At 47.9% G+C, this 24,939-nt stretch overlaps 2 protein-coding genes across 2 annotated transcripts; one reads left to right on the plus strand and one right to left on the minus strand.

Annotated features, from left to right (window-relative positions):
• Positions 1 to 211: 211 nt before the first annotated feature.
• IPO4 (importin 4) lies at positions 212 to 19,675 on the plus strand. Its single transcript, XM_036735706.1, has 30 exons — positions 212 to 370; positions 477 to 563; positions 1,226 to 1,305; positions 1,406 to 1,447; positions 1,782 to 1,911; positions 2,036 to 2,215; positions 2,658 to 2,723; positions 2,829 to 2,930; positions 3,014 to 3,097; positions 3,477 to 3,641; positions 3,860 to 3,913; positions 4,276 to 4,385; positions 4,627 to 4,735; positions 4,951 to 5,080; positions 5,547 to 5,660; positions 5,786 to 5,899; positions 6,236 to 6,356; positions 6,556 to 6,667; positions 6,782 to 6,903; positions 15,859 to 15,936; positions 16,023 to 16,080; positions 16,190 to 16,295; positions 16,428 to 16,621; positions 16,776 to 16,823; positions 17,562 to 17,687; positions 17,843 to 18,051; positions 18,623 to 18,755; positions 18,885 to 18,989; positions 19,123 to 19,192; positions 19,319 to 19,675. Exons 1-30 carry the CDS (start codon positions 302 to 304, stop codon positions 19,447 to 19,449), a joined length of 3,249 nt encoding a protein of 1,082 aa, XP_036591601.1. The 5' UTR covers positions 212 to 301; the 3' UTR covers positions 19,450 to 19,675.
• A 101-nt stretch (positions 19,676 to 19,776) lies between these two features.
• Positions 19,777 to 24,939, minus strand: REC8 (REC8 meiotic recombination protein). Its single transcript, XM_036735708.1, has 19 exons — positions 24,884 to 24,939; positions 24,459 to 24,527; positions 24,103 to 24,245; positions 23,829 to 23,904; positions 23,533 to 23,653; positions 23,094 to 23,175; positions 22,879 to 22,958; positions 22,505 to 22,623; positions 22,273 to 22,344; positions 22,081 to 22,172; positions 21,789 to 21,871; positions 21,468 to 21,608; positions 21,039 to 21,102; positions 20,782 to 20,888; positions 20,570 to 20,618; positions 20,427 to 20,493; positions 20,186 to 20,311; positions 19,979 to 20,085; positions 19,777 to 19,868 (listed from the first exon to the last, which is right to left on the minus strand). Exons 1-19 carry the CDS (start codon positions 24,937 to 24,939, stop codon positions 19,777 to 19,779), a joined length of 1,746 nt encoding a protein of 581 aa, XP_036591603.1.

Genomic DNA, 24,939 nt, shown 5'->3' on the forward strand with positions numbered 1-24,939 from the left:
ATCGAGGAAGTTGCTTCAGGCTCTGGGCTAGCGAGGGCGCTGTGGAGAGGGCCGCGGCCTTCCTCCCGCTGGTCCGCTTCCGCGGCCGCGTTCCAACCTCAGCCATGCCCCCGCCCCACGCTAGGGGGCGCAGAGCTCGGTCCTTTTGCCGGAAGCAGAGAGGGTAATCTCCAAGGGCAGCGCCGGGGCGGGGCGTGCATGCGCCGCTTCCGCTGGAAGCGGGTGTCAGTGTCTCCACGTGCAGCCCCTCCCCCTTCCTCCAGTGCCGGAGCTGCGGCCGGCAGCCGCTACCTCTGCTGCCATGGAGCCCGGGGAACTGGAAAAGATCCTCCGGGAACTGCTTCTGCCGGACACGGAGCGGATCCGCCGGGTACGGGACGGGGCCGGCTGGGCGGGGCGGGGCGGGGCGGGACCGGACCCGAGGGAGGGGGGCTCCGGTGGCCTCAGACCCGCCGTGACCTCCCGCCTCTCCTCAGGCCACGGAACAGCTCCAGGCCGCTCTCCGAAACCCCGGCGCGGTGCCAGCCTTGTGCAAGCTGCTGGCCCATGCGCCCGACCCGCAGGTGAGAGGCCCCCGAACTCCCTGACCCGGGCCGAAACTCCACCGGTTTGTTAAAAGTACTCAGCCTTCCCGTACTGCCCGATCTGACCGAGCCCTCCCTCCCAGTCCCCATTGACCTCCGACCTTCGAGGGTCGCCGTCTCCCCTCCACCGTAATCCTCCAAAGCGGGTATCACTGGACCCCCGCCGCCCGAAGTTTTCTTTGCTCTCTGGGGTTCTCGTCACTCCTCCTTTCTTGGTTTTACACTCACTCAGCGCGTCGCCTCTGATATCCCACCCCTCCGTTTATTAAGTGATTTTTTTTTTACAACCCCTACAGCTCCCTGGCACCATCATACCTGCTTCCTTCTATCTGACCTTTGGGGTGTCCGATCACTTGCCCTGACGATGTTGACTTCTCCCACCCACAGAGTCCTTAATTTGTAATGCCTGAGGTTACTTCCCTCCGGTTCTTAAGATGCCTCGATATTTTGATCCCGTCTTGGGTCTTATACTGTTTGTCCCAGGGGATCACCCCACCTTCAATTCTAACTCCCAAAAGTAGGAGCATCGTCTTTGGTCCTGCCCCTCCCCCAAGGGGATCTGCGGGCCCACTCTCTTTTCCTGCCTCCTATGCCCCTCATCTGCTTTAGCTCTGACTCTTATACGTCTTTCCACACCCTAGATCAGGCAGTTTTCAGCACTGCTGATCAGGAGGCGGCTTAACACACGATGGAGGCGGTTGGCAGTGTCCTCTCGGGAGAGGTGAGGACTCTAGCCAGGGACCTAGGAGTGGTGGGGAGGGACAGAAGTGGACAGCCTGGCATAAGGTATCCTAAGTGTTTTCTACCCTGTTGTATTCCAGTCTGAAATCCCTGGTGCTGAGAGCCATTCAGAACGAGACAGAGTGAGTATAGAACTCTCCCTTTCCCAGATATTCCTTGAGCATCCTTAGCCTGATTACTGTGGGAATTTCCTATTTCAGAGATCTGCCTCCTCTCTCAACTCAGCTTCCTGATTCCTAGGAGCAAGAGACATGCCAGATCCTCTAGAAGGGAGGGTAGTAGATATCCCATCCAACGGTCAAAAAGGGAGTAGCTAGGTTGTGAGGTTTGTGTCAGAGAAAGAGAATGGGACGGTGTCTGACGCAGGTGGATCTGTGCCTTCTGTTCCATGCAAATGGACCCTTTTTTTTTTTTTGGATGAGAGTGACACCCATGGTTTTTTCTTCCAACCTATAGGCACAGTGTGAGCCTCAGCCTGGCCCAGTTGTCAGCAACCATCCTGAGGAATGAAGGCCTAGATGCCTGGCCTCAGTTGATGCAGCTGCTCCAGTGCAGCACTCGAAGCTCCCACATTCCTGAAAGGGAGGTATGGTTCATGGAGCTTGGGAGGGCTGAGGATATTGGAGGGTTGGAACCCAGGCAAGGCTTGGGACAAGAAAGGGCTAAGTCTATAGGGTAATTTTTCTTCTACCTTCCTTCCCCCTGGGCAGATGGGACTACTCCTCCTGAGTGTAGTGGTAACCTCAAGGCCTGAAGCATTCCGACCACACCATCGAGAGCTTCTTTGTCTACTGAATGAGACTCTGGGGGAATCGGCCTCCCCTGGGCTGCTGTACTACTCCCTTCGTACTCTGACCACCATGATACCCTACCTGGGTCCCAGTGCCTTGGTGAGACACCTTATCTTTGCCCTTCAAACATAAAGACGTAAATACGTCTTACTGATGAAGCATTCTAGAATCTACTATCTTTTGGCGAAGTTAAAAAAGTGAGATAATCTTTCATCTCTAGTCCTCTTGTGGAACTTTGAATATTTAAAAGGAGTGACTAAGAAACTTTCAAAATTCCATGCCATCTTCATTTGGTCTCTAGGCATAAGTCAGTCAATAAACATTTATTAAGCCTCCTCCTGTGTACCAGGCACTGTGCTAAGTGCTGGGGATACAAAAGAGGCGAAAGACAGTTTCTTCCCTCAAGGAGTTCAAAGTCAAATGGGGGAGACAACAAGCACACAAGGGAAAGTTCTGTGAGGAGGTCAAAGGTGTTAGCTACCATGTTTCTGCCCTCTAGGACTTACTTGCCAGCTATCTTCTGTATTCTTTACTCTTGCAGCCTCATGTCAGGACTCTGGTACCTAAGGTCATTCTGGCTTTGCAAACACTAATCCGAGTAGATGAGGTAAGAATGAAGGGAAGGGCAACAGTGCTGCTGGGAAGGGGAGGGGAACATACAGTTCAGGCCCCTGAATTATCTACAGAAAAACCATCTGTCTTTTTATATTAGACAAAGGCCTGTGAGGCCCTGGAAGCTTTAGATGAGTTGCTAGAATCTGAATTACCAATCATCACCCCATACCTCTCTGAGGTTCTCACCTTCTGTCTGGAGGTAAGGAAGATTGGCAGAGCCCCTTGTTAGCTTTCCTGGCAAGATGTTTCTCCATCTCTGAATCACATTTGTTTTTGGCATAGGTGGCTAGGACCGTCGCATTGGGGGATGCAGTACGAGTACGGGTTCTCTGCTGTGTCTCTTTTCTTGTCAAACTTAAGAGCAAGGTGAGTAAGCTTTGCTGCTCTGCCCACTAACCCGCACTGCCCCAGCCACTCTCTGGATCATCCCTACCTTTCTGTTGGGCTTTCTTGCCTCTATTTAGGGTCTTAATTCGAGGCATTGTACAAGTAGTAAGTAGCCTGGTGGCAAAGTCAGTTCAAGCGTATTTAATCCTGTGCTATTTATATTTAGGTGCTATTTATATTTAGGTGCTCTTACTCCTACAAGCCACAGTTGTTTTCCTCTGATCATGAAGTTCCCTAGCTTTCTTTTAGACTTGTAAACTTGGATTTGTAGGGCTAGAAGGAAGGAACATTAGGAGTGAAGAAACAGCTACGTGATAGAACCTTCTAACATCTGCTACCTCACCCCAAATGCTCTTAGGCTCTACTGAAGCACCGACTACTAAGCACCATATTGCACACCCTCTTCCCCATCATGACTGCCGAGCCCCCTCCAGGGCATCTGGATCCAGAAGACGAAGATACTGAGGAGGAGGAGCTGGAGGGAGGACTGGAGGTGGAAACGCCCAAGCAGTTTGCTGTGCAGGTGGGAAGGGGAACAGCAGGAGGGACCTAGTGGGCCACAAGGACACTAGAGAGAAGACGTAGGGTAAGTGAGGGAAAGAGGGTCATGGCAGGGTTTGTGTAAACAAAGAGAGGCTCAGTCTAGTTTCTAGAGAGGTAGAAAATTGGGACTGGATGTCAGGAGTGTGAGGACGATGGGGAAGAGAAGAGAGTTGAAGACTAAAGCCTCTCTTTTTTTAGGTGATAGACGTACTGGCCCTACATCTGGCCCCAGAGAAACTCTTTTCGCAGTTGGTGAGTGTTGTTCAGAAGCTTGACTTCTCTCCTTTCTTCACGTTGGCCTAATCTGTTTTTCGGTAGTGAATTGGACACCAATATTTCTATGGCAGCACCGGGCTCACAGATCGTAAGATCACAGATTTGGAGTTGGAGGAAACATTGGAGGCCGTCTAGTTCGGTCCTCATTTTACTGATGAGGAAATGGGCTCCCAGAGGTTAAGTGACTTGCTCACAGTCGCAGAGCTGGGAGTCAGACCCCAGGACTACTGCCCTCTTTAGAGGGAGTATCTGTTGCTCCTGACTGGGGTTGGAAGGGTAGGGAGCAAAGTGGAAGAGTGGTAATAGAAGTGCTGGCTTGTATCTGTCTCCTTTGATAGATGCCATTGCTGGATGAGAACCTTCATGGAGAAAACCCATATCAACGAAAAGCAGGACTTCTGGTGCTGGCGGTGCTGTCCGATGGTGCTGGTGACTATATCAGACAGAGGTATGCCCTGGAAGGAGGAAGAACAGGACCTGATTGTAAAGAGGGGCCTCAGGGAGACCATGGGGCATGAGGGTCTGAAGGTATTTGGACAAAGGAGAGAGACGAGGCGTCCAGTAGGAGGGAAGAGAGTGAGATTTCCCTAGAGACTACTTCCTTTCCCCCACTTTGGTATGGTAGGATCCACTGCTGGGTTCTCCCTATCTCAGACCCTCCCTTCGTGTCCCTACCTTCATCTTCCCAGACTGCTGACCCCATTGCTGCAGATCGTGTGCAAGGGCTTGGCTGATCCTTCCCAGGTGGTGCGCAATGCTGCACTGTTTGCCATGGGCCAGTTCTCAGAGAACCTACAGGTTAGTAAGGTAGAAGCTGGCATCTCCTTCCCCCAAGTTCTGCCCACCTAAGATCTATTTGGCTCTCACTCTGCCATGTCCTTCCTCTTTTTTCTTAGGGACCTTGGGTCCTCTACTCCTACCCCAAGCCTCTGTTCCCTGCCCAACATTATATCCACCTCTTCATTCAAACTTCGTCATCACCCAGCCTGATCTCTTCCTGTCCCTCCCTATAGCCTAACATCAGCAGCTACTCTGGTGAAGTGATGCCCCTGCTTCTGGCATATCTCCAGTCTGTGCCACCTGGAAATACACGACACCTCGCCAAGGCCTGTTATGCCCTGGAGAATTTTGTAGAGAACTTGGGTATGAGGGAGGGAACTCCCAGGGTGGTGGGGGGGGTCGGGGATGGGGGGAGAGGAATGGGACTTGGCAGTGCCTGGAGTTTGTACCCATTGTTTTAAGGTGGGTAGCATGGAAACGTTTTTGCAATGGCAGTAGCATTGAATGGGACAAGCAGAGCACTTTCTCTTAGGTACTGCCTCATGCTGGGACAGAGATTGTGATGAGTCATTTGGTTATTCCTCACTTGATAAGAAGTGGATTTGAGGCTGGGTCTAGAGAAGAGTGCTGAATCAAGGAGCCTTGGCCTGACCATATAGCGTAGTACAGTTGGTGTAATTTGACCTGGTATAGGCAAAGGGCTAGACTTTTTATCTTGCCTCTGATGCTTACTATCTGTGTGACCTTAGGCCTCAGTTTCCTCACCTATAAAATGAGGGTTGGACTATGTAGTCTCCCTTCTAGCTCTATAATTCTTTCATCCCTGTAGGACAAGAGGTAGAGCCATACCTCCAAGAGTTAATGGAGAGGATGCTCCAGCCCCTTAGAGAACCTACCAGCCCCCGAGCCAAGGAGTTGGCTGTGAGCGCGATGGGGGCCATCGGTGAGGTGGGGCGATGGGGCTGCCCAGGTTGGGGTGGAAAAAGCATTATGCAGGCCTCTCCAAAGAATGTATTTGTGGGGGGTGTTTCTCATCTTCTAGTCCTGCTAACTTCACTATTCCTACAGCCAGTGCAGCTCAAAGCTCCCTGATACCTTACTTCCCCACCATCATGGAGCATCTTCGGGAATACCTGGTGACCGGTCGTGAGGACCTTCGACCTGTGCAAATCCAGAGTCTTGGTGAGCATTCCTTCCTCACACCCTACCGTGTTTTTCAGAGCATCCCTTCTCAACTTCTCCACTTTACTGTTCCCAATTTCATCTGACAGATTTCTGCTAATTAGACGGAGTTGCTTGGAGCTTTGTCTTGTCTCTGCCAAGTTCTTGTGGTTCTTAATTTTGCCCCTCCAAATTTGTTTCACTTCATGACTTCGCAATTCCCAACTGATCTTACTTACCTTCCTTCCCTCATCCAGCCCATATTCCCAAGTATCCCTCTTCCCCAGAACTACTTTAGCCCAGCTATCTTTGAAAGCATTCTATGCTTTCTCCCTATCTTTCTTGACCTTTTCTCAGAAACTCTGGGAGTTTTGGCTCGAGCAGTGGGGGAACCCATGAAACCCCTGGCTGAGGAGTGTTGCCACCTGGGACTTAGCCTCTGTAACCAAGTGGATGACCCAGATCTACGTCGATGCACGTGAGTGATCTGGGAACTCAGCCATCTCACCTGTCCAAATTCTTGTCCCTAATATAGGATTTCTTAGCCATATTCTTTAATTCTGAATCTTTGTTGTTGTTTCTTGTTATCTCAACTGTATCCTCTAGCCTTGGTCTGATTTCCTTTTCTAGTAGGGCTGTGCTTTACCTCTTTCTATTTGATCTGCTTCCCCTAAAAGGTATAGTCTGTTCGCAGCACTGTCAGGGCTTATGGGTGAGGAGCTGGCCCCCCATCTGCCGAAAATCACCACACTTATGATTTCATCACTGCGCTCAACTGAGGGCATCGTGGTAAGGATGGGACTGTTGACAGTGGAGAAGGGAATGTGCTGGGCCGTGTCTCAAGGGTGGGACTGGTGGGAAGGTGGAGCAGGATCTTGCTAACCCTGACAAACACTCTCGCAGCCCGTCTATGACACAACCACCTCCTTCCTGCTTTTTGATGAGAGTGAGGGAGAAGAGGAAGATGAGGAGGAGCTGATGGATGAAGATACTGAGGAAGAGGAGGAGGACTCTGAGATCTCAGGGTGTGAAACCAAGGGGAGTGAGGCAGGGGTGGCTGGTGAAGCAGGGAGGGTCAGCCATGTTCTGGGACTGAAGAGGAAGTCGTTGAGATACCTCATTAACTGGCAACTGTGGTGGCCTCCATAGCTGTTCATCTTTCCATCTTTTATGTTCTGTTCATGCCACCTCTTTTGTCTCTGAAGCCAGTGTTGATTTTCCCTGGTTAATGTTCTTTCCTTCCCAAAATTGCCTGGTGTTATATTTACCTTTGTACATACTGTATCACTTCTGGTAGAAATTTTAAGTTTCTTGGGAACAAGACTGTTTTGTGTTTAGCACCAGTACTTGGAATGTAGTAGCCACTTCAGTTTAATAATTCAATCAGCATTTATGCTTACTGGTTTACTGTAAGCCAATTGTTCTATTAGGCACTGGAGATACAAAAAGAAAAAAAATTGTTCCTGTCCTCAAGGAGTTTATATTCTATTGAGAGAAATGGATGAGAAAATTTGAGGAAAGATAACAAGGAACAAGGTGAAAGCATTAACCTCTCTTGGGATCAGGAAAAGGTGGTGTCCTTACTCTGAGTCAGGAAGGAAGCTTAGGATTTTTACAGGTGGGAAGCATGCCTGTTTTCTAGGCACAAAGGATAACCACCAAGATACTGGATTGGGAGAGAGGGAATGTTAACTTGGAGAAATAGTGAGTACATAAGTTTGATGTGATCATGGAGTGTGTGAAGGGGAGCAACTTGACCTAAGCCTAGAAAAGGAATGCTAGTGTTAGAACTAGATTGTGAAAGGCTAAGAGTACTAAGCTAAGGAGTTTGCGTTTCTTCCCTGGAGATGGTACCACTGGATTTCTGAACGGGGGAGTGGTGCGGTCAGGTTTCACTGTGTAGGAAGATGGGTTAGAGGGTAAGTCTGAAAGCAGGGAAACCAACTAGAAAGCTACTGAAGTCATCCCAGGGAGACTAGGGTGGTAGATTGAAGAAACAGGATAGAGGTGTCTGATTGGTTATGGGAAGGAGAGGGGAGAGTCAAGAGTCAAGAGTGACATCAAGTGACTGTGAACCTGCATAGACTGGAAGGATATTGGTGACCTCAGTGGGAATGAGACGATTTGGGGGAAAACAAGTTCTGTTTTGAATATGTTGTGTTTGAAATGCCAGTGGAACCTTCAGTGGCAGATATCCACAGGCAGTTGGTGGTGTGAGACCAGAGTTGAGGAGAGGGATTAGGGGCTAGAGAAGTAAATTGGGGAATCATCTTCATAAATAGAATTGTAGGTGCAAGATGAATGGATGGGAAGGCATTTGTTACATGCTCACTACATACAAAGTCCTGTGTTAAGCGCTAGGGATTCAAATAGAAAAGTAGAGACTGTCCTTTCCTTCACTCTTGCTCACCTTCTGATGGTGGAGACAACACATGGGAAATTTCAGCTGTAAGTCAGGTGGAAAGGTCTCATGGTCTTGAGATTGAGGGCATTTTCAGGCATGGCAAATGGAGTGATATTTTGTTTTTACACCTTCATTTATGAATATATCCTAACCTAGCCTCATAAAAAAGAATTTTAAAAATTTCACAGATTTATTTTGATTGCTCTTTGTTACAAGGGAGGGTTCTGTTTGGGCTGGGGAGAGTCCTGTGACTGGGGTTTCCACTCCAGGAGTCCTGTGATGATGGAGGGCAGTGGGAATTTGTACTCTCTCAAACACCAGGGAAGACAAATGATCAGGTGAATCAGTTCCGTGATTGTGTTCCCAGTGGCCTGACTGAATTTGCATACAGTACTAATTTCTTTGCCTGATCTCAAAGTAGAGGGGGGTGATGCACAGTTAGAAATACTCTGCGTGTGGAGCATGGGTTTGGCTCCTGGTTGGACATGGTGTTCTAAAGCCTCAGTCTTGGTATTGGGCACTCAGTGATCATGGAGAACGGAAGCATTGTTGCTTTTGTCATGTGGTTTCAGTGAAACAGGACAGAGTAGGTCATTACCTACTCATGTGGTGATAAGCCAAGATTTTCAAATTCTGACCATGCTTTTGTTGCTGGTGTTGGTTTTGGTAGTGGTGTTTTAAACGCATATTATTGATAAGTTCTGGCTTTCTATCATAGTCAGTTTCTGCACCCACATTAAACCCACCCTTGAGACAAAAAAAATTAAGTGAATACATCAGATACAGACATTTTGTCTGACAATGCATATGCTGTTTTGTTCTAATATTGTGCTTGCCTCTCTGCTTTGAAGGGAGTGTTTTGTTATCTAGATAGTAGACCTTTTCAGCTCTTAAAAATTTTTTTAACTAAATATTTTTAAACACCAAAAAAAAATGAGAATTTCCATATATATATATAAGCAGAACACAAAAAGAAGATTGCATATAAAACTGTGAGTCTCCATTTAATACCACTTGCTCTTTTAAAAATGTATATAATAAATTCCATGTTACTTTTAAAACTCCTGTTTTTCTTTTCTCCTTCTGAACTTTCTTGCATGGTCATCTACATTTTTAAAAAAATATTTTAATGGCCCCTCTTTTCGGTATCATTGTTGTTAATTCCTTCCTCCAGCTCTTCCCCTTCCCCATTAAAGACAATAAAAAAAGCCTAACGTAACAAATAAGCAGAGCCAAACAAAATGAATCTATACAGTGACCACATCCAGAAACATGAGCCTCTTTTGTCCATCACCACCATCAGGAGGTCAGTACCATACTTTAACATAAGTCCTCTGGAAACAGGCTTGGTCACTACACTGATTGAGAATCCTTTAATCTTTCATTTGTTTTTCTTTACAGTGTTGCTGTCTTTGGGTAAATGATTCTCTTTGTTGTGCTCACTTTATCATGCCACTAATATTCTATTACATTCATAGACATCCATTCTAGCTAAGGCTTAAGAGGCAAATTAAGACCACCCTCTTAGATTCTAGTTCTTCTCTCCCCACGCCCCCCACCTTTTTATCTCCCCATTAGGATCAGGAAGTTTCTTTCTCTCATGACTGTCCCCTCCCTTTTAAATTCCTTCTTATCCCCACTTGTTTTTCTGTTGAGTTTAGGGTATTTCTATACAAAACTGTATATATGTGTAAGTTCAACTCTTTGTTCATTTTGGATGAGTAAGGTTCATCTGATGCTAGTATGCCACTACCTCTTTCTCCATGTTTTTATAATCTTATTAATCCCAATTATGAGAAATAGCCATTTCTCTACCCCCTTTTTCCTCCTTTCTGTTTTAATATATTCTTTTTACCCTCTTTTTTTTCTTCACAGTCATAAAACCATCAGAACAAAACCAGTCCAACCCACTCCACCATTGGTCCTGTTTTTCTCATTTAATTCCCTCAGTAGTTTTTTAAGACTTGAAGATACTTGTTTATCTTCTGCCTACTAGTATGTTAGCACTATATCATCATACCACACCTTTCATTTGCTTATATAAATTTGCCTAAGTTTCTTTTGACTCTTGTATTTGTATTTCAGAGCTCCTATTCACCTAATATTTTCATCAGAAATGCTTGAAAATTCTCTGTTCTTTTAAAGGTCCATTACCCCCACCGTAGGATAACACTCGGCTTCGCAGGATAAGTTGTTGTTAGTTGTAAGTCTTGCCTTTTGGAATATTATATTCCAAAATATTCTTTTGTTTATAATAAGAGCTACCAGGTGTTATGTGATCCTGATTATGGTTGTTTGAAACTCTTAATTCCTTTGGTGTAGAAGCTCTGGGTTTTGGCTCTGACCTTACTGGGACTTTTACTTTTCAGATTCCTTTCAGGAAATAATCACTGGGTTTGTCTTGTCTTCACACTGCCTTCTGGTTCTGATAGATCTGGACAGTTTTTTGTTGATAATTTTTTGAAATAAAGTATTCAGATTTTTTTTAAGCACATTTTTCAGGGAGCCCAGTGATTCTTAAATTATATCACCTTGACCCATTTTCCAGGTCAGTTGTTTTTGATATTTGATATTTTAATATTCTGGGGTATTTTCAGTCTTATGATTTTGTTCTGATGTTTCTTGTCTCGGAGTCATCGATTTATGTTTGGTCAAATCTAGTTTTCAGGGAGTCCATTTCTTGGGTAAAGTTTACCGCTCTCATTCTCCTCACATGTCTTTCTTCTAGAGCTTTTATTTCATTTTTTATCTGTTGCTTCATTGCTTCTAGGCATTTATGTATAGTCCTTGTGGCCAAATCCATTTTTTCCTTTGAATCTCTTGTAGACATCTGTTACAGTTATTTCTCCTGTTAGACTGGATTTGGGGCCATCTCTAGATAACTTTTTGTACTGGTTGGTGAGTGGTTTGTCTACCTCTTCAGCGTTAGTTTGTACTTGGGCTGTGTACAAAGGCTAAGTTACCCCACAGTTTCCAAGGTCTGTTTTTCCCATGGCTTTCTCCTCTGTTCTTTTTTTTTTTTGCTTGATTATACATATTTATTTAATATATTTAGTTTTCAGCATTGATTTTCACAAAAGTTTGAATTACAAATTTTTTCCCTGTTTCTACCCTCCCCCCACTCCAAGATGGCGTATATTCTGGTTGCCCCGTTCCCCAGTCAGCCCTCCCATCTGTCACACTATTCCCCTCCCATCTCCCTTTCCCTTCTTCTCTTGTAGGGCAAGATAAATTTCTGTGCCCCATTGCCTGTGTATCTTATTTCCTAGTTGCATGAAAAAACTTTTTTTTGTTGTTGTTTTTGAATGTCTGTTTTTAAAACTTTGAGTTCCAAATTCTCTCCCCTCTTCCCTCCCCACCCACCCTCCCTAAGAAGGCAAGCAATTCAACATAGGCCACATACGTATCATTATGTAAAACCCTTCCACAATACTCATGTTGTGAAAGATTAACTATGTTTTGCTCCTTCCTAACCTATCCCCCTTTATTGAATTTTTATCCCTTGACCCTGTCCCTTTTTGAAAATGTTTGTTTTTTGTTACCTCCTCCCCCCCATCTGCTCTCTGTTCTATTGTCCCCCCTTTTTTATCTTCTTCCTCCTTCTTTCCTGTGGGGCAAGATACCCAATTGAGTGTGCGTGGTATTCCCTCCTCAGGTCAAATCCGATGAGAGCAAGATTTACTCATTCCCCCTCACCTGCCCCCTCTTCCCTTCCTACAGAACCACTTTTTCTTGCTACTTTTATGCAAGATAATTTACCCCATTCTATCTCTTCCTTTATCCCTCTCTCAATATATTCCTCTCTTATCCCTTAAATTGATTTTATTTTTTTGGATATCATCCCTTCATATTCAACTCACCCTGTGCCCTTTGTGTGTGTGTATATATGTGTATATATATATATACACACCTACATATATACACACACAGACACACATATGTATATATATGTTTATACACACATATGCATATTCCTTTCAGCTACTATGATATTGAGGTCTCATGAATCATACCCATCGTCTTTCTATGTAGGAATGTAAACAAAACAGTTCAGCTTTAGTAAGTCCCTTATGATTTCTCTTTCTTGTTTACCTTTTCATGCTTCTCTTGATTCTTGTGTTTGAAAGTCAGATTTTCTATTCAGCTCTCGTCTTTTCACTGAGAAAGCTTGAAACTCCTCTGTTTTATTGAAAGTCCGTATTTTGCCTTGGAGCATGATACTCAGTTTTGCTGGGTAGGTGATTCTTGTTTTTAATCCTAGCTCCATTGACCTCTGGAATATCATATTCCAAGCCCTTCGGTCCCTTAATGTGGAAGCTGCCAGATCCTGATTGTTTTTCCACAATATTCAAATTGTTTCTTTCTGGCTGCTTGCAGTATTTTCTCCTTGACCTGGGAGCTCTGGAATTTGGCGACAATGTTCCTAGGAGTTTTCTTTCTGGGATCTATTTGAGGAGGCAATCTGTGGATTCTTTCAATTTCTATTTTACCCTCTGGCTCTAGAATATCAGGGCAATTCTCCTTGATAATTTCTTGAAAGGTGATATCTAAGCTCTTTTTTTGATCATGGCTTTCAGGTAGTCCAATAATTTTTAAATTATCCCTCCTGGATCTATTTTCTAGGTCAGTGGTTTTTCCAATGAGATATTTGACACTGTCTTCCATTTTTTCATTCCTTTGGTTCTTTTTATAATATCTTGATTTCTCATAAAGTCACTAGCTTCCACTTGCTCCAGTCTCATTTTTAAGGTAGCATTTTCTTCAGTGGTCTTTTGGACCTCCTTTTCCATTTGGCTAATTCTGCCTTTCAAGGCATTCCTCTCCTCATTGGCTTTTTGTAGCTCTTTTGACATTTGAGCTAGTCTATTTTTTAAAGTGTTGTTTTCTTCAATATTTTTTTCAGTATTTCTTTGGGTCTTGACTTGTTTTTCATGGTTTTCTTGCATCATTCTCATTTCTCGGCCCAATTTTTCTTCTACTTCTCTAACTTGCTTTTCCAACTCCTTTTTGAGCTCTTCCATGGTCTGAGACCAGTTCATGTTTTTCTTGGAGGCTTTTGGTGTAGGCTCTTGCACTTTGTTGACTTCTTCAGGCCATATGTTTTGGTCTTCTTTGTCACCAAAGAAAGATTCCAAAGTCTGAGACTGAATCTGGGTGTGTTTTTGCTGCCTGGCCATGTTCTCAGCCAACTTACTTGACCCTTGGGTTTTTTGTCGGGGTATGACTGCTTGTAGAACAAAGAGTACTTTGTTCCAAGCTTGAGGGGATGCGCCGTTGATTTCAGAGCTATTTCTATACAGCCAGCTCTGCCACACCAGCACTCCTCCTTCCTCAAGAACCACCAACCCGGACCTGAAGCAAATCTTCAGCAAACTCTGCACTCCTGCTCTGATCTGCCACTTAATTCCTCCCACCACGTGGGCCTGGGGCCGGAAGTAACTGCAGCTGTAGTTCTGTAGCTGCACCTCCCCCGCTGCCCCTGTGGCGGTGGCCGAACTGCGAACTCTGTCCCACGAAACTTTTCCCACTAACTTTCTCTGTTGTCTTTGGTGTTTGTGGGTTGAGAAGTCTAGTAACTGCCACAGCTCACTGATTCAGGGTGCTAGGGCCTGTTCTGCCTGGCTCCTGGTCTGGCTGGTCCTGCTGCCTCCCACACTGAGCTCTGCTCCCCTCCACTCCATGCGCAATAGACCCCCTCCAGCAACCATCCAGGCTGTCCTGGGCTGGATCCCTGCTTCCCTCTGCTATTTTGTGGGTTCTGCAGTTCTAGAATTTGTTCAGAGCCATTTTTCATAGGTTTTTGGAGGGACGTGGTGGGGAGCTCACACAAGTCCCTGCTTTCCAGCTGCCATCTTGGCTCCACCCCCGGAAGTCCCGTCCTCTGTTCTTATACCTCCAGACACAGATCCTTGCAGGCTGCGTGTTTCTTTGGCCCATCTCTGGTCCAGCTAGGAAGTAACCAACATGTTTGCTCACACTGACACTAGGTTCACAAGTAGCCCCAATTCCTATTGGGCTTCTGATTGACCTTTTGTGTAGTTCTTGGACAGAAGTAGTCATTTAATGTGATTTCTCATTGGATTTCTATATCATTATTCAATCTGGTGTGGATATCATGTTTTTTACTAGAGTAGGTGTGAGGGAACTGGGCAGTCCACCTAGTCACTCAGTGTTAGAAAGTACTTTTTTTTTAATTTATTTTTTATTTTTAGTTTATAACACTCAGTTCCACAAGTTTTTGAGTTCCAAATTTTCTCCCCCTTTGTCATCTCCGCCCCCTGAGATGGTATGTAATCTGATATATGTTCTACATATACCTTCACATTAAACTTATTTTCCCAATGGTCAAGTTGTAAATAAGAATTGTAACCAATGGAATGAACCAAGAGAAAGAGGAAACAAAACCAAAAAAGAGGGAAAAAAAAAAAGAGCAAATAGTTTGCTTCAATCTGCATTCAGACTCTGTAGTTCTTTCTCTGGATGTGGACAGCTCTTTCCATCATAGGTCCTTTGGAGCTGTCTTTGAACCTTGAATTGCTGAAAGGAGCCAAGTCTATCAAAGTTAGTCTTCACAGATTCTGTAATCCTGTATAATGTTCTCCTGGTTCTGCTCCCCTCACTCAGCATCAGATGGTGTCAATCTTTCCAGGTTATTATGAAGTCCATCTGCCCCTCATTTCTTAGAGAAAATAATATTCCATTACATTCATATACCACATTCCCCAATTGATGGGCATCTCCTTGATTTTCAGTTCTTTGGTGCCACAAAAAGAGCTGCTATCAATATTTTTGTACATACGAGTGAAAGGCCTTTTCATTGTTGTGGTGATGGTACTGGGTAGAATAGATGGCGGCTTTCATCCACTTCTGGATCAAGGAGTCTTCCAAACCCTTCAACTCCCACACTCTCCCAGAACCACTGATACAGAAACAAGGAGTCAGGAATCTGGGTGTTACTGGAGGACATTACCCACTGGATGTTGGTGGTAAATGGAGGACTGTGTCTTTATGGCAATCAGTCAGAGACAGTGTTGCCTGTAAGTAGGACAAAAAGTCTAGAGCGAGGAGGCCTCTAAATAACAATACTATCTTCCTGGGTCCATTGCGAGTATCCAAGGTGTTGGGACAGACTAATGGGGATTCATGGAGGGAGACCTCAGCTGCCTTGAAGCAATGAAGGCTGAAACTTTGCTGTAGGGATATAGGTGAAAGGCTAGGTGAATCCAGAGTGCTTGACAGGGCTGTACTGGTGATGACCCCCAAGTACTGAAGGCATGTAGATCCTAGAAAGAAATCTAGTGTATCCAGAGTGTGGTTCTAATGGAATGGGAGTGGTTGAAGGAATGGGGAAGGAGGAGAGGGAGAGGGGGCAAAAGAAGGTTTAGGTAGATGGGGATGTGAGGTTCCTGTTGAGGACAGAGGCTTCTGAACTTATGTCCTGACCAGGACCAAGGCAGGCTAGGCAGACTCATTCACAGTCTTGTGTCCAGGGCTTCTCTCCTCTTCACTTCATACTTTGCGGTGTGCCACTTAACACGTTTATGCAATTTAATTGAATTTCTCCTTACTCTACAAGGTATAATGTAGAGAACGCTTTCTTTGATGAGAAGGAAGACACCTGCACTGCCCTGGGAGAAATCTCTGTCAATGCCTGGTAAGCCCTGCATCCATCCTCCCTGATCTCGCCTCCTTCCTCTGTGAATGGAGCTCTTCCTTCATGTTGGCATTTCTGTTCTTTAGTGTGGCCTTCCTTCCATATGTGGAAAATGCCTTTGAGGAAGTGTTCAAACTGTTGGAGGTAAGGTTCCAAGGGACCTGGGAAGGGCAGAGTGGGGAAGACAGTCAGCCTTTGAATAGGGTAGGCAAGTTGTAACCTCTGCTGTGTCTGTCTCCTTCCTCCCCACCAGTGTCCCCACATAAATGTCCGGAAGTCAGCTTATGAAACCTTGGGCCAGTTTTGCTGTTCTCTGCACAAAGTTTCCCAGATCATTCCCTCGGAGGAGAACAGCTTTGGTGAGGAGGGAGGCCCAGTTCTGCATGGGATTTGGTATCAAGTGCAGGGCGGGTGACAGGGTCCGGAGGTAGACATGGTTAGGGAGCCGTCATTGGCATTCCTGGCATGTCAGGGCAACACTGCTTTTCCAGCACTACAGACAGCCCTGGGCCGGGTAATCCCATCCTTCCTTCAGGCAGTGAATACGGAGCGTGAGCGACTGGTGGTCATGTCTGTGTTGGAGGCCCTGAATGGTGTGCTTCGAAACTGTGGGTCTTTTGTGCTCCAGCCTCCCAGCCGATTGGCCGAGCTCTGCAACGTCATCAAGGCTGTGCTACAGAAGAAGGTGAGAGCCCTAGAAGGAGACAAAGACAGGCCTAGCATGGGGGGGGATGCTGAGTGAGCCAGGCTGGAGGTTCTGAGCTAGGCCCTGGCTGTACTGTAACCAATACCCACCCATGCCCTTACTGACCCAGGCCTAAGCTTACCTCATTTTCTAGATAGCCTGTCAGGACCCAGAAGAGGAAGAGGAAGATGAGATGGAACAGGTAAGAGGCAGGAGCTGAGAAAACTATGTGTGTATATGGAGGGTGGGGACATGGTCTGGCACCCACTGTTGGTTAATCAATATATACTCAGTGCTTGTTATCAGTCCAGCACTAAGCTAATGCCTCAAAAGAGATAAAAAGATGTGACATATATAGAATGTATATCCACAGTTTAGCAACTAGCTAGAGAGCAAACCAAAATACAGGAGAAAATTAATTGTAAAATTGTGTGCTGGTGATGAGAGTAATAGGGTAAAAAGGAGAGAGATCATCAAGGGGCTTGGATGTTCGAAGAAAGGTTCGGGGGGTGGGGTGGGGATGATGTTAACTGGATGGGATGACTAGAATTTAGATAAACCCAGCAGTGGGTCTGAGGGGGTTGGCATGGGGGGTGGGCTAGGTGAATCCAGAGTGCGTGACAGGGCTGTACTGGTGATGACCCCCTGGGTCCTGAGGGCATGTACATCCCAGAAATAAACCTAGGGTATCGCAAGTGTGGTTCTAATGGAGTGGGAGTGGTTGAAGGAGTGGGGAAGGAGGAGAGGGAGAGGGGACAAAAGAGGGTTTGATGAGTGAGACAGTAGGAGAGGAGACTGGGATTGGAGAGTAGGCTTTCAGAGGCAGTGGGATCCCTTATGATGAGATCTGCTGTATCTTGATTCCTCTCCAGAGTTGGGAGGGTTGGCTGGGATGGGATCCTGGTGTTTGGATGCTCCCCTGACCACCTCAGCCCCACAGGCAGAATATGATGCCATGCTGCTGGAACATGCAGGGGAAGTCATTCCAGCTTTGGCAAGTGCCTCGGGAGGAGAGACCTTCGCCCCCTTCTTTGCTGGCTTCTTACCTCTCCTGCTACGCAAGGCGGTGAGTGACTCCCTTCCTTTGACTTCTGACCCCTGCAGTCTGACTTCCCCATTCTTGCCCTCCCCCCATTCCCTGGTTCCAGTTCCCAGCTGTGGCCCCACTTGTACACCCCCATGCTTCCCCTGTCCTGATTGGGCCCCTCATCCCCTCTACAGAAGCCAGGCTGCTCAGTGGCAGAGAAGTCATTTGCAATAGGAACCCTGGCAGAGTCTGTGCAAGGCCTGGGGGCCTCCTCAGCCCAGTTTGTGTCACGGCTGCTGCCGGTGCTTCTGGGTGCTGCCCGAGACTCAGATGCTGAGGTGCGGAGCAATGCGGTCTTTGGGCTGGGCGTGCTGATGGAGCATGGGGCCTGCCCTGCCCTCGAGTATCCTCATCAGTGGGGCATCTGGTGGGATTGGGGGAAGGGCCTGACAGAACTGCATCTTGTTCATCCCCTTGACCAGGGGTGGGCAGCCTGCAGCCTCTAGGCCACATGTCGCCCTCTGGGTCCTCAAGTGTGGCCCTTTGAATCCAAACTTTACAGAACAAATCCTTTTATTAAGGCCTCAAGGCCCCAGGTTCCCTACTCCTACCCTTGACATTTTGCTGATGGGTTTTTTCTGATCTATGTCCCATACAGTCAAAACCAATGAGGGTGGCCAACATTCTTTACCCATAACCCCCACCTCTCCTGAGGGGGAAGGTCTATTTTATTATCAGTCCCTGCAACCAATAGCCTCCTCATTTCACAGATGAGGAAACCAAAACTCAGAAAAGTGAAGTCATTTGCTCAAGGTATAGTGGCAGAGCTGGACTGGAGCCCAAACCTTTTGATTCGAAGTCTGGTGCTCTTTGTACTGCATCCCACCATTGTGTGTGGGGGGGTGTTTGGGTATTGGGCCAGGATCTGCGAAGAGAGGCCTGCTTGTGGGCCCTATTCCTTGACTATAGCCTAGGCACTTCCATAAGGTTCTGGGGGTGTTGGCATCTCTCATTGCCCGGGAACACCATGACCGTGTCCGTGACAACATCTGTGGGGCCCTTGCACGCTTGCTGATGGCCAACCGCACAGAAAGACCCCAGAAACAGGTAGGAGGAGAAAGGAGGGAGTACTGAGTGTACAAGGTAGAAGGGAAAGGGGATCCAGGTGAGGGGCGGGGGGGTGTCCCTTAAGTAGAGAAGAAGAGTTATTCATTCAGCTGACTCTGCTACATTTAGGTACTGACCACGCTGTTCCAGACATTACCTCTGAAGGAGGACCTGGAGGAATGGGTCACTATGGGAAAATTTTTCAGCTTCCTGCATCAGAGCTTCCCTGAGCAGGTACCTGGTCTAGGAATCTCAGTCCTAGCTCCCTCACCCCAGTTCTTGGGCTCTTTGTGTAGGTGGGGGCGGGGGGAGAGACAGGAGTCACTGAGGTTACTCTAACTTAACTCCTCCCTCACCTTCCCTACAGGTGGTCGATGTGGCTCCTGAGATCCTTAAGATATGCAGTCTTACCCTAAGTGCCGGCAAGGTCCCACAAGGTGAGCAGAGTAGCAAGCATACTTGGAGGAGGGAGGACCAGGGGTTGAGTGGGTGGGAAAGTGATTATGATAAATCATTCGCACTGCCCTCCTTGGTGACTCTGCACTCTGCTTATTCACCCCCAGACACCAAGGCTGCATTGCTGCTGCTCCTCACTCATTTGGCCCAGCAGCACAGAGACAATTTCCAGGCAGCACTGGGCTCCTTGCCCCCTGACAAGGCCCACGAACTTCAGGCTGTGCTCAGCCCCACCTAGGGCCTGGAAAGTGGCCTCCTGGGTTTGGGATGAGAAAGGGAAACTTGCCCTTCCCAGGGGGCATTGCTTACTGCCTTGGCTCCATCTGGATGCCTGCCAAAGATCCCCATCCCCAGGACAGTTTGTGGCCTTATGGGAACCATCCCTGGGGCTGGTTCTGTTACCGTATTGGACTCTATGGACAAGGGATTGACTTCTGATTTGAATAAAGTCCATTTATTTTGGATGAGCTGTAGCTCTGGGGTGGGGAACAGGGGAAACTTAGGAGGAAGAGGAGAAATGGGATTTATTGTACAGCTCCTCCTACATCCAAAGAGACGGGCCTCTCTAATGGTGGTGGTACCGAGGCCCCAGCCGGATGCGAAGGCTGCCATAGGGCTCCTCTTGTTCCACATACAGAACCTGCTGCATTGATAGCACTGAAAAGGATGCAGAGTGGGTAGATTGTGATGGGGAAGTTCCTGGGCCCAGCCACTCTGCTCCCTGTGCCTTACCACACCTTTCCACCATCCACACACCCTTAGCTCACCCAGGAGCGAGTAGAAGACCCGAGCAACCACCAGACGGGAGGCAAAGGGAGGAATCAGGTTGTTGAAATCAGTTTCTCCTGAAGCCTGTATCTCCAACATAATAGCTCTGCCGGGGGCCAAGAAACAATCTAGTTTAGTACCATGGAGCTCTTTGGGCCTACTGTAGGCCACACCTTTCTCCTCTCTTCTCCTGTTCCCATCAGTACCTTTGCACAGCCTCTGGGGAGAGGAGTTTTAGATCTGGGGCCAGCTTCAAGGGGAGTTCAGGAAGCTCTGGTAGCTCAGGGACCGCAGGCAGCACGGGCACCTCCACCTCCGCCTCACCTAAGACCCTTGGAGGACACAGATGTCACCTGGGAGGTGGTATTCATAGTGGCAACAGGAGAGTAAGGTTCCCTTCCCTCCCCTCCCACCAAGCTTTCTTCCCTTAATATGCTTGCCCCTTACCACCTCTCCTCAGGGGGAATGAAACTGAGGCGGGACCTCTCTTCCTCAGTAGTCTCCAGGGAGAGTTCTGTTGTGGAGGAAATGGTCTGAGAGGATCTCTCCCTTCATATCATCATCTCCACTCCCATTCTCCCAAGCTTTACCTGAAGTCAGTAGTACAGGACCACTGGGCTCTCGGGTATCTCGAAGAGTCTAAGGGGGAGAGAGAGGGGCAGTGTGATGAACATTTCCAGGACAGTCTGTGCTTGGTGTAGTGTATTGGACCTCTGCCATAATCCAAGCCCCAAAGATTTAACTTAAGGTAAACTAGGATTTAGAGGGATCATTTTTGTGATGAGTGGAGTTGACCAGGCACCTCTATTTCACTGATAGGCTCTGGGGGTCGCAGATATGGGAGCTCCTTTGGGGGGACCCGGGCACAGCGAGTCCAGAGACCTAGTAGCTCTAGGTGTAGCCATCCTGCTGGGGACAAAGGAGAGAGGTTAGATGGGAATTTGTGTCCTGGGAGCAGGAGGATTAAGGTTTAGGTTGCACATATGTGTAAGGTGGAGTTAGAGCTCTACATTCTTTCTCTACTTCTACCATCCCCCAATCCTATTCCACCACTCTTACCATAAGCTGGGGTTCTCAGCAGCTCTGTAGGGCTCTTCATCAGACTGGAAGGCTGGACCATTGGCTGCATTGAAGAGAAAGGAAGGCCATAGCTTTAAAGCTGAAAGGGCCTCTGTCATCTGGTCTAGTCTCCTCAGTGAGGAATCAGACCCAGAGAGGTGGTTACTTTTCCAGTGTCACATAAGTTGTAAGTTGCAGAGACTGGCATCTGAGCCTCCATCCTTTGGCTCCAAATCTTCCCTCTGCCCCCACTGTCTTCTTGTGGCTTATCACAGAAAGAGTTCATGTTACTACCTGCACTGTATCATTTAGACGGGCTGGAAGGAGCTCTGGGTTGCCCTCTCTAAGATACTCAATTCTTGTTCCCTTCTTTCATCACCTTAAAGCCCTGTATTCCCATGATTGCCATCTTTCATTGCCCATACTCACACATTCCCGGGTGTGGGCCTGGGTTTGTATAATTTGCCTTTGGAATTCCTCTCCAGTAATCTGGGTCTCTTCATCATACAACCGGAGCCGGCGGCGGGAGGGTGGAGGCTGAGGTGGTGGGAACAACTCAGGGAGAATCAACTATAATTCAAGGAAAACAAGGCATCTGTTAGCGTTGTGGTTTACCTACTAGCCTGACCCAGATTCACCCAAGACTCAACAGAAGCTCCCAGAAAGGGTTATCGGAGACTGAACCAGTGGGACAGGAGAGAGGAACATGCAAGGGCTTAGGTAAGATAGGGGGAAGGGTGCAATACTTACTTCAGGGCTGCTGGGGACCTGAACAGGTGGCTCCAAAGGGCTGGGCATCCGGGGCAAAAGTAGCTCTGCAGTTGGGATCTCTTCTGCCAAGAGCAACCTAGGAGCTTTGGTTCTGCTCCAAACTTTTCCCACCCCTTGGACCATCCCAACTCCCTTAAGTGTAGGCAGGGCTAGAGAGAGCTGGAGCTATTAAGTACTATAAGCATCTGGGAAGGAGGACTTCCTTGGAGAGCTTAAAATATTAGGCTTTCGGGAACTGAGAGGCAGTGAAAAGATAGGGAGGGCCACTCACCTGGGGGTGGAGGAACAGCTTCTGGGACCAGTAACCCAAGCTCTTCAGGAACTAGTTCCTTCTCTAAGATGGGCTCTGCCAGCTCCCGGATCCTGGAGGCAAGGATACGAATGGGACGTTATGATTGTGAACTGCCACCCACACCCACATTCACTCAGCTCCTGAAATGAAACCCTGCCTTGGCCTGCTTACCGTGCCGGAGGTGGGGGGGATAGCCTAGGGGTGATTTCCAGCTCAGGGACCCGGGGAATTTCCACTGACACTCTAGCTGAAAGGGAGACAGGAGGTAGAGGGGATGGGATGGGATGATTTCCTTGCCATCAGCAACCTCATCCTTAAGTGGCTCAGAAGTACCCCCTTTTCCTCCCTCCTGACTCTCCTCCAACCCTATCCCTGCCAGAGGGCTGACCATCTGGGACATGACATGAGGTGCTCCAGGGGTGGGGGGATTTTACCCTTTTCCTCAGCCAAAATAGCTTCCTCTTCCGCAGCCATCAGCAGGTCTAGGTCATGATTGGAGATTTCTGGTAGGTCCATCTCACCCTGTGGAGGTAGTACCCGGGAATGAATGCATTTCTTCCCTGGGCCAAATGGGCACATATGCAGGGAAAGGAGAACCAAGTAGACATCAACTGGGACCAGTTCCAAGCACAAACTAGAAATAGCCCATTCATGGGTGGGAGGATATGGGGGGAAAATGAGACGGGTGAGGAAGAGTGCCTGGGGAATTCAGGACCTGCGTCTGGTCTCTGTTCAGGGAAGGAGATGATTGCCCTCCATTTCTAGAATCCTGCTCACCTCGATGTGCAGCACCTGGATTGGCTCTGCCTCCTGAAGGGTGATGATTTCAGGAGTCGGGACAGTGACAGGGGGTTTTTCTGAGTGAAGGAGACGATGTCAGTACCACTCCTCTTGACTTGAGGGTTCTAAGCTAGTCCCACAGCCCTATATGCCTTCCTATGTCCCTTTCCAGAAAGATAATTCTCTGGCCACCTAACTGGCCGCATGGGAACCAGGAAACTGCTCACCTGGCTTCCTGGGTGGAGGGTAGACAGGAATCCTCTCAGGGGTTGGGGCTTCCAAGAGGTGCCGAACCTTTGGGCAAAGTCCAAAGCATATGGTTTAGTTATGGGCTTCCTGCTCTGTTTTCCATATGGTACTTAACAGAAAAATACTTAAAGCCCCCTGACATACGAACCTCTTCTCCCAATCCCAATCCTATATATGTTACCAAATAACTATTCTTATGATGGGTTTCTATTCCACAGAGAATACTACTGGCTAGGTGTTGCCTAGGTGGTTTAGGCAGGGTCACAGCACTGTCTCACCCCTAGATAGGGGAAGACCTGTACTTGAGCTATACCAGTAAGGACCAGTAAGTACCTGTCTCCCCACCTAGGTAGGCAGTTTGACCTTACATCGACACTGAGAAGGCTAGTTTGTCATACATACCTGTGGGATACTCAGGGGACTTGGAAGGGTAGGGTCAATGGCCATCACTCCAAAGAAGGGGTCAGGGGCCTCTTCCAAGGCCTCCATTGTGGTCAGGGGGTCAGGCAGTAGGAGACCAGATCTGTGTGGGTAGTTAGACAAAGGGAAAAGATGGACCAGGGTAAGACCAAAACCATGGTCAGGAGGAGGCAAGGATGGGATAGAGATGGAAGGACTTGGGGCCAAGAGTTGAGCTGGGAAAAGTTCCATATCCCTGGCCCTGGAATGGTAATACCTAATTTGGAGCATGTACTCACACATCTGGTTCCACCATGTCAATACGGATCTGCTGTTGGGCTCGGTGTAGGCGCTCTAGGATATGTTGGATATCCTCTGTGGGACGGGGACGGGTACAGAAAGTGAGAAGGCAGAGGACAAACTGTGCCTCACCTTCTAAGCCCACTTGTCTCCTCCCATGGCACTCCTGCCCTTCAGCTTTCTCAGCCCACCCAGCCAGCTCTGAGCCCTCTCAGGTGACCTGCCTCCTCATCTCCCTGAGTTCATCTTCCTCATCCTCCCTCGCCACCTTACCCACAAGGTACTGGCACTGGCGGAAATAGACACGGATAACACCGAACTGGAGCTGGGCGGAGAGATAAAGGGAGAAGCGGGGCCTGGGGACACCCGGCAGAGGTGGCGGTACTTGCACCAGAATATACTGCAGGATCTTCTCACTGCGGGGGACAACAGCCTTACCTGGTGAATCTCCAAATGACCGCCAGCGTCCCTGGCTCCAACCCTCCACCACTCCCTTCTTGGTCCTAGCATTTTCCCAAATGATAAACCTTATTTTTCCTCCCCCACCTTGCTCCCCAAGTAGTGACAGTTCTTATCAATAGCATCTACTTCCCTCTCGCCCCAGCCCCCTGAATGGCAGGGGCTCTTACCATGTCTCCACCACATCCACCTTCAGGTACTCGCGTCTCACTAGCCTTGTACCACCTGTCGCTGCCAGCCTGGTTGTAGACAGGAACAGAAGAATCAGTCACTCCGAAAGCACAAGCACATGAGCCAACCGAGTGGGGACGCCGCGGACAGGAGAGGGTCCTGCAGGAGGGGCACTGGGGTGCCGGGAGGGGCCTCCCTTACCAAACTCACAGAGTGTCAAAAATGGAAAGGAACCTTTAGAGATTTAGTCCAGCTACCTCCTTTTACAGATGAGGAAACTAAAGAGTTCCCAGGTTACTGGGTTAGAGGCAAGCCAGAGAAAGAATATTGGTCCCTTGACTCTTCAGTCTTTCTTTCCCTCCTCCACCCCGCTCTCTCAGCTGCTCCCAGCCTCCTCCCCCAAAAGCCCCCTTCGCGCCCTCACCAGATAGTGGCAAAGCAACCACTGTGGCGCCGAAGCACGTTTGGGTAGTAGAACAT

The sequence above is a fragment of the Trichosurus vulpecula genome, chromosome 8, assembly GCF_011100635.1.
Source record: "Trichosurus vulpecula isolate mTriVul1 chromosome 8, mTriVul1.pri, whole genome shotgun sequence".
NCBI lineage: Eukaryota > Metazoa > Chordata > Mammalia > Diprotodontia > Phalangeridae > Trichosurus > Trichosurus vulpecula.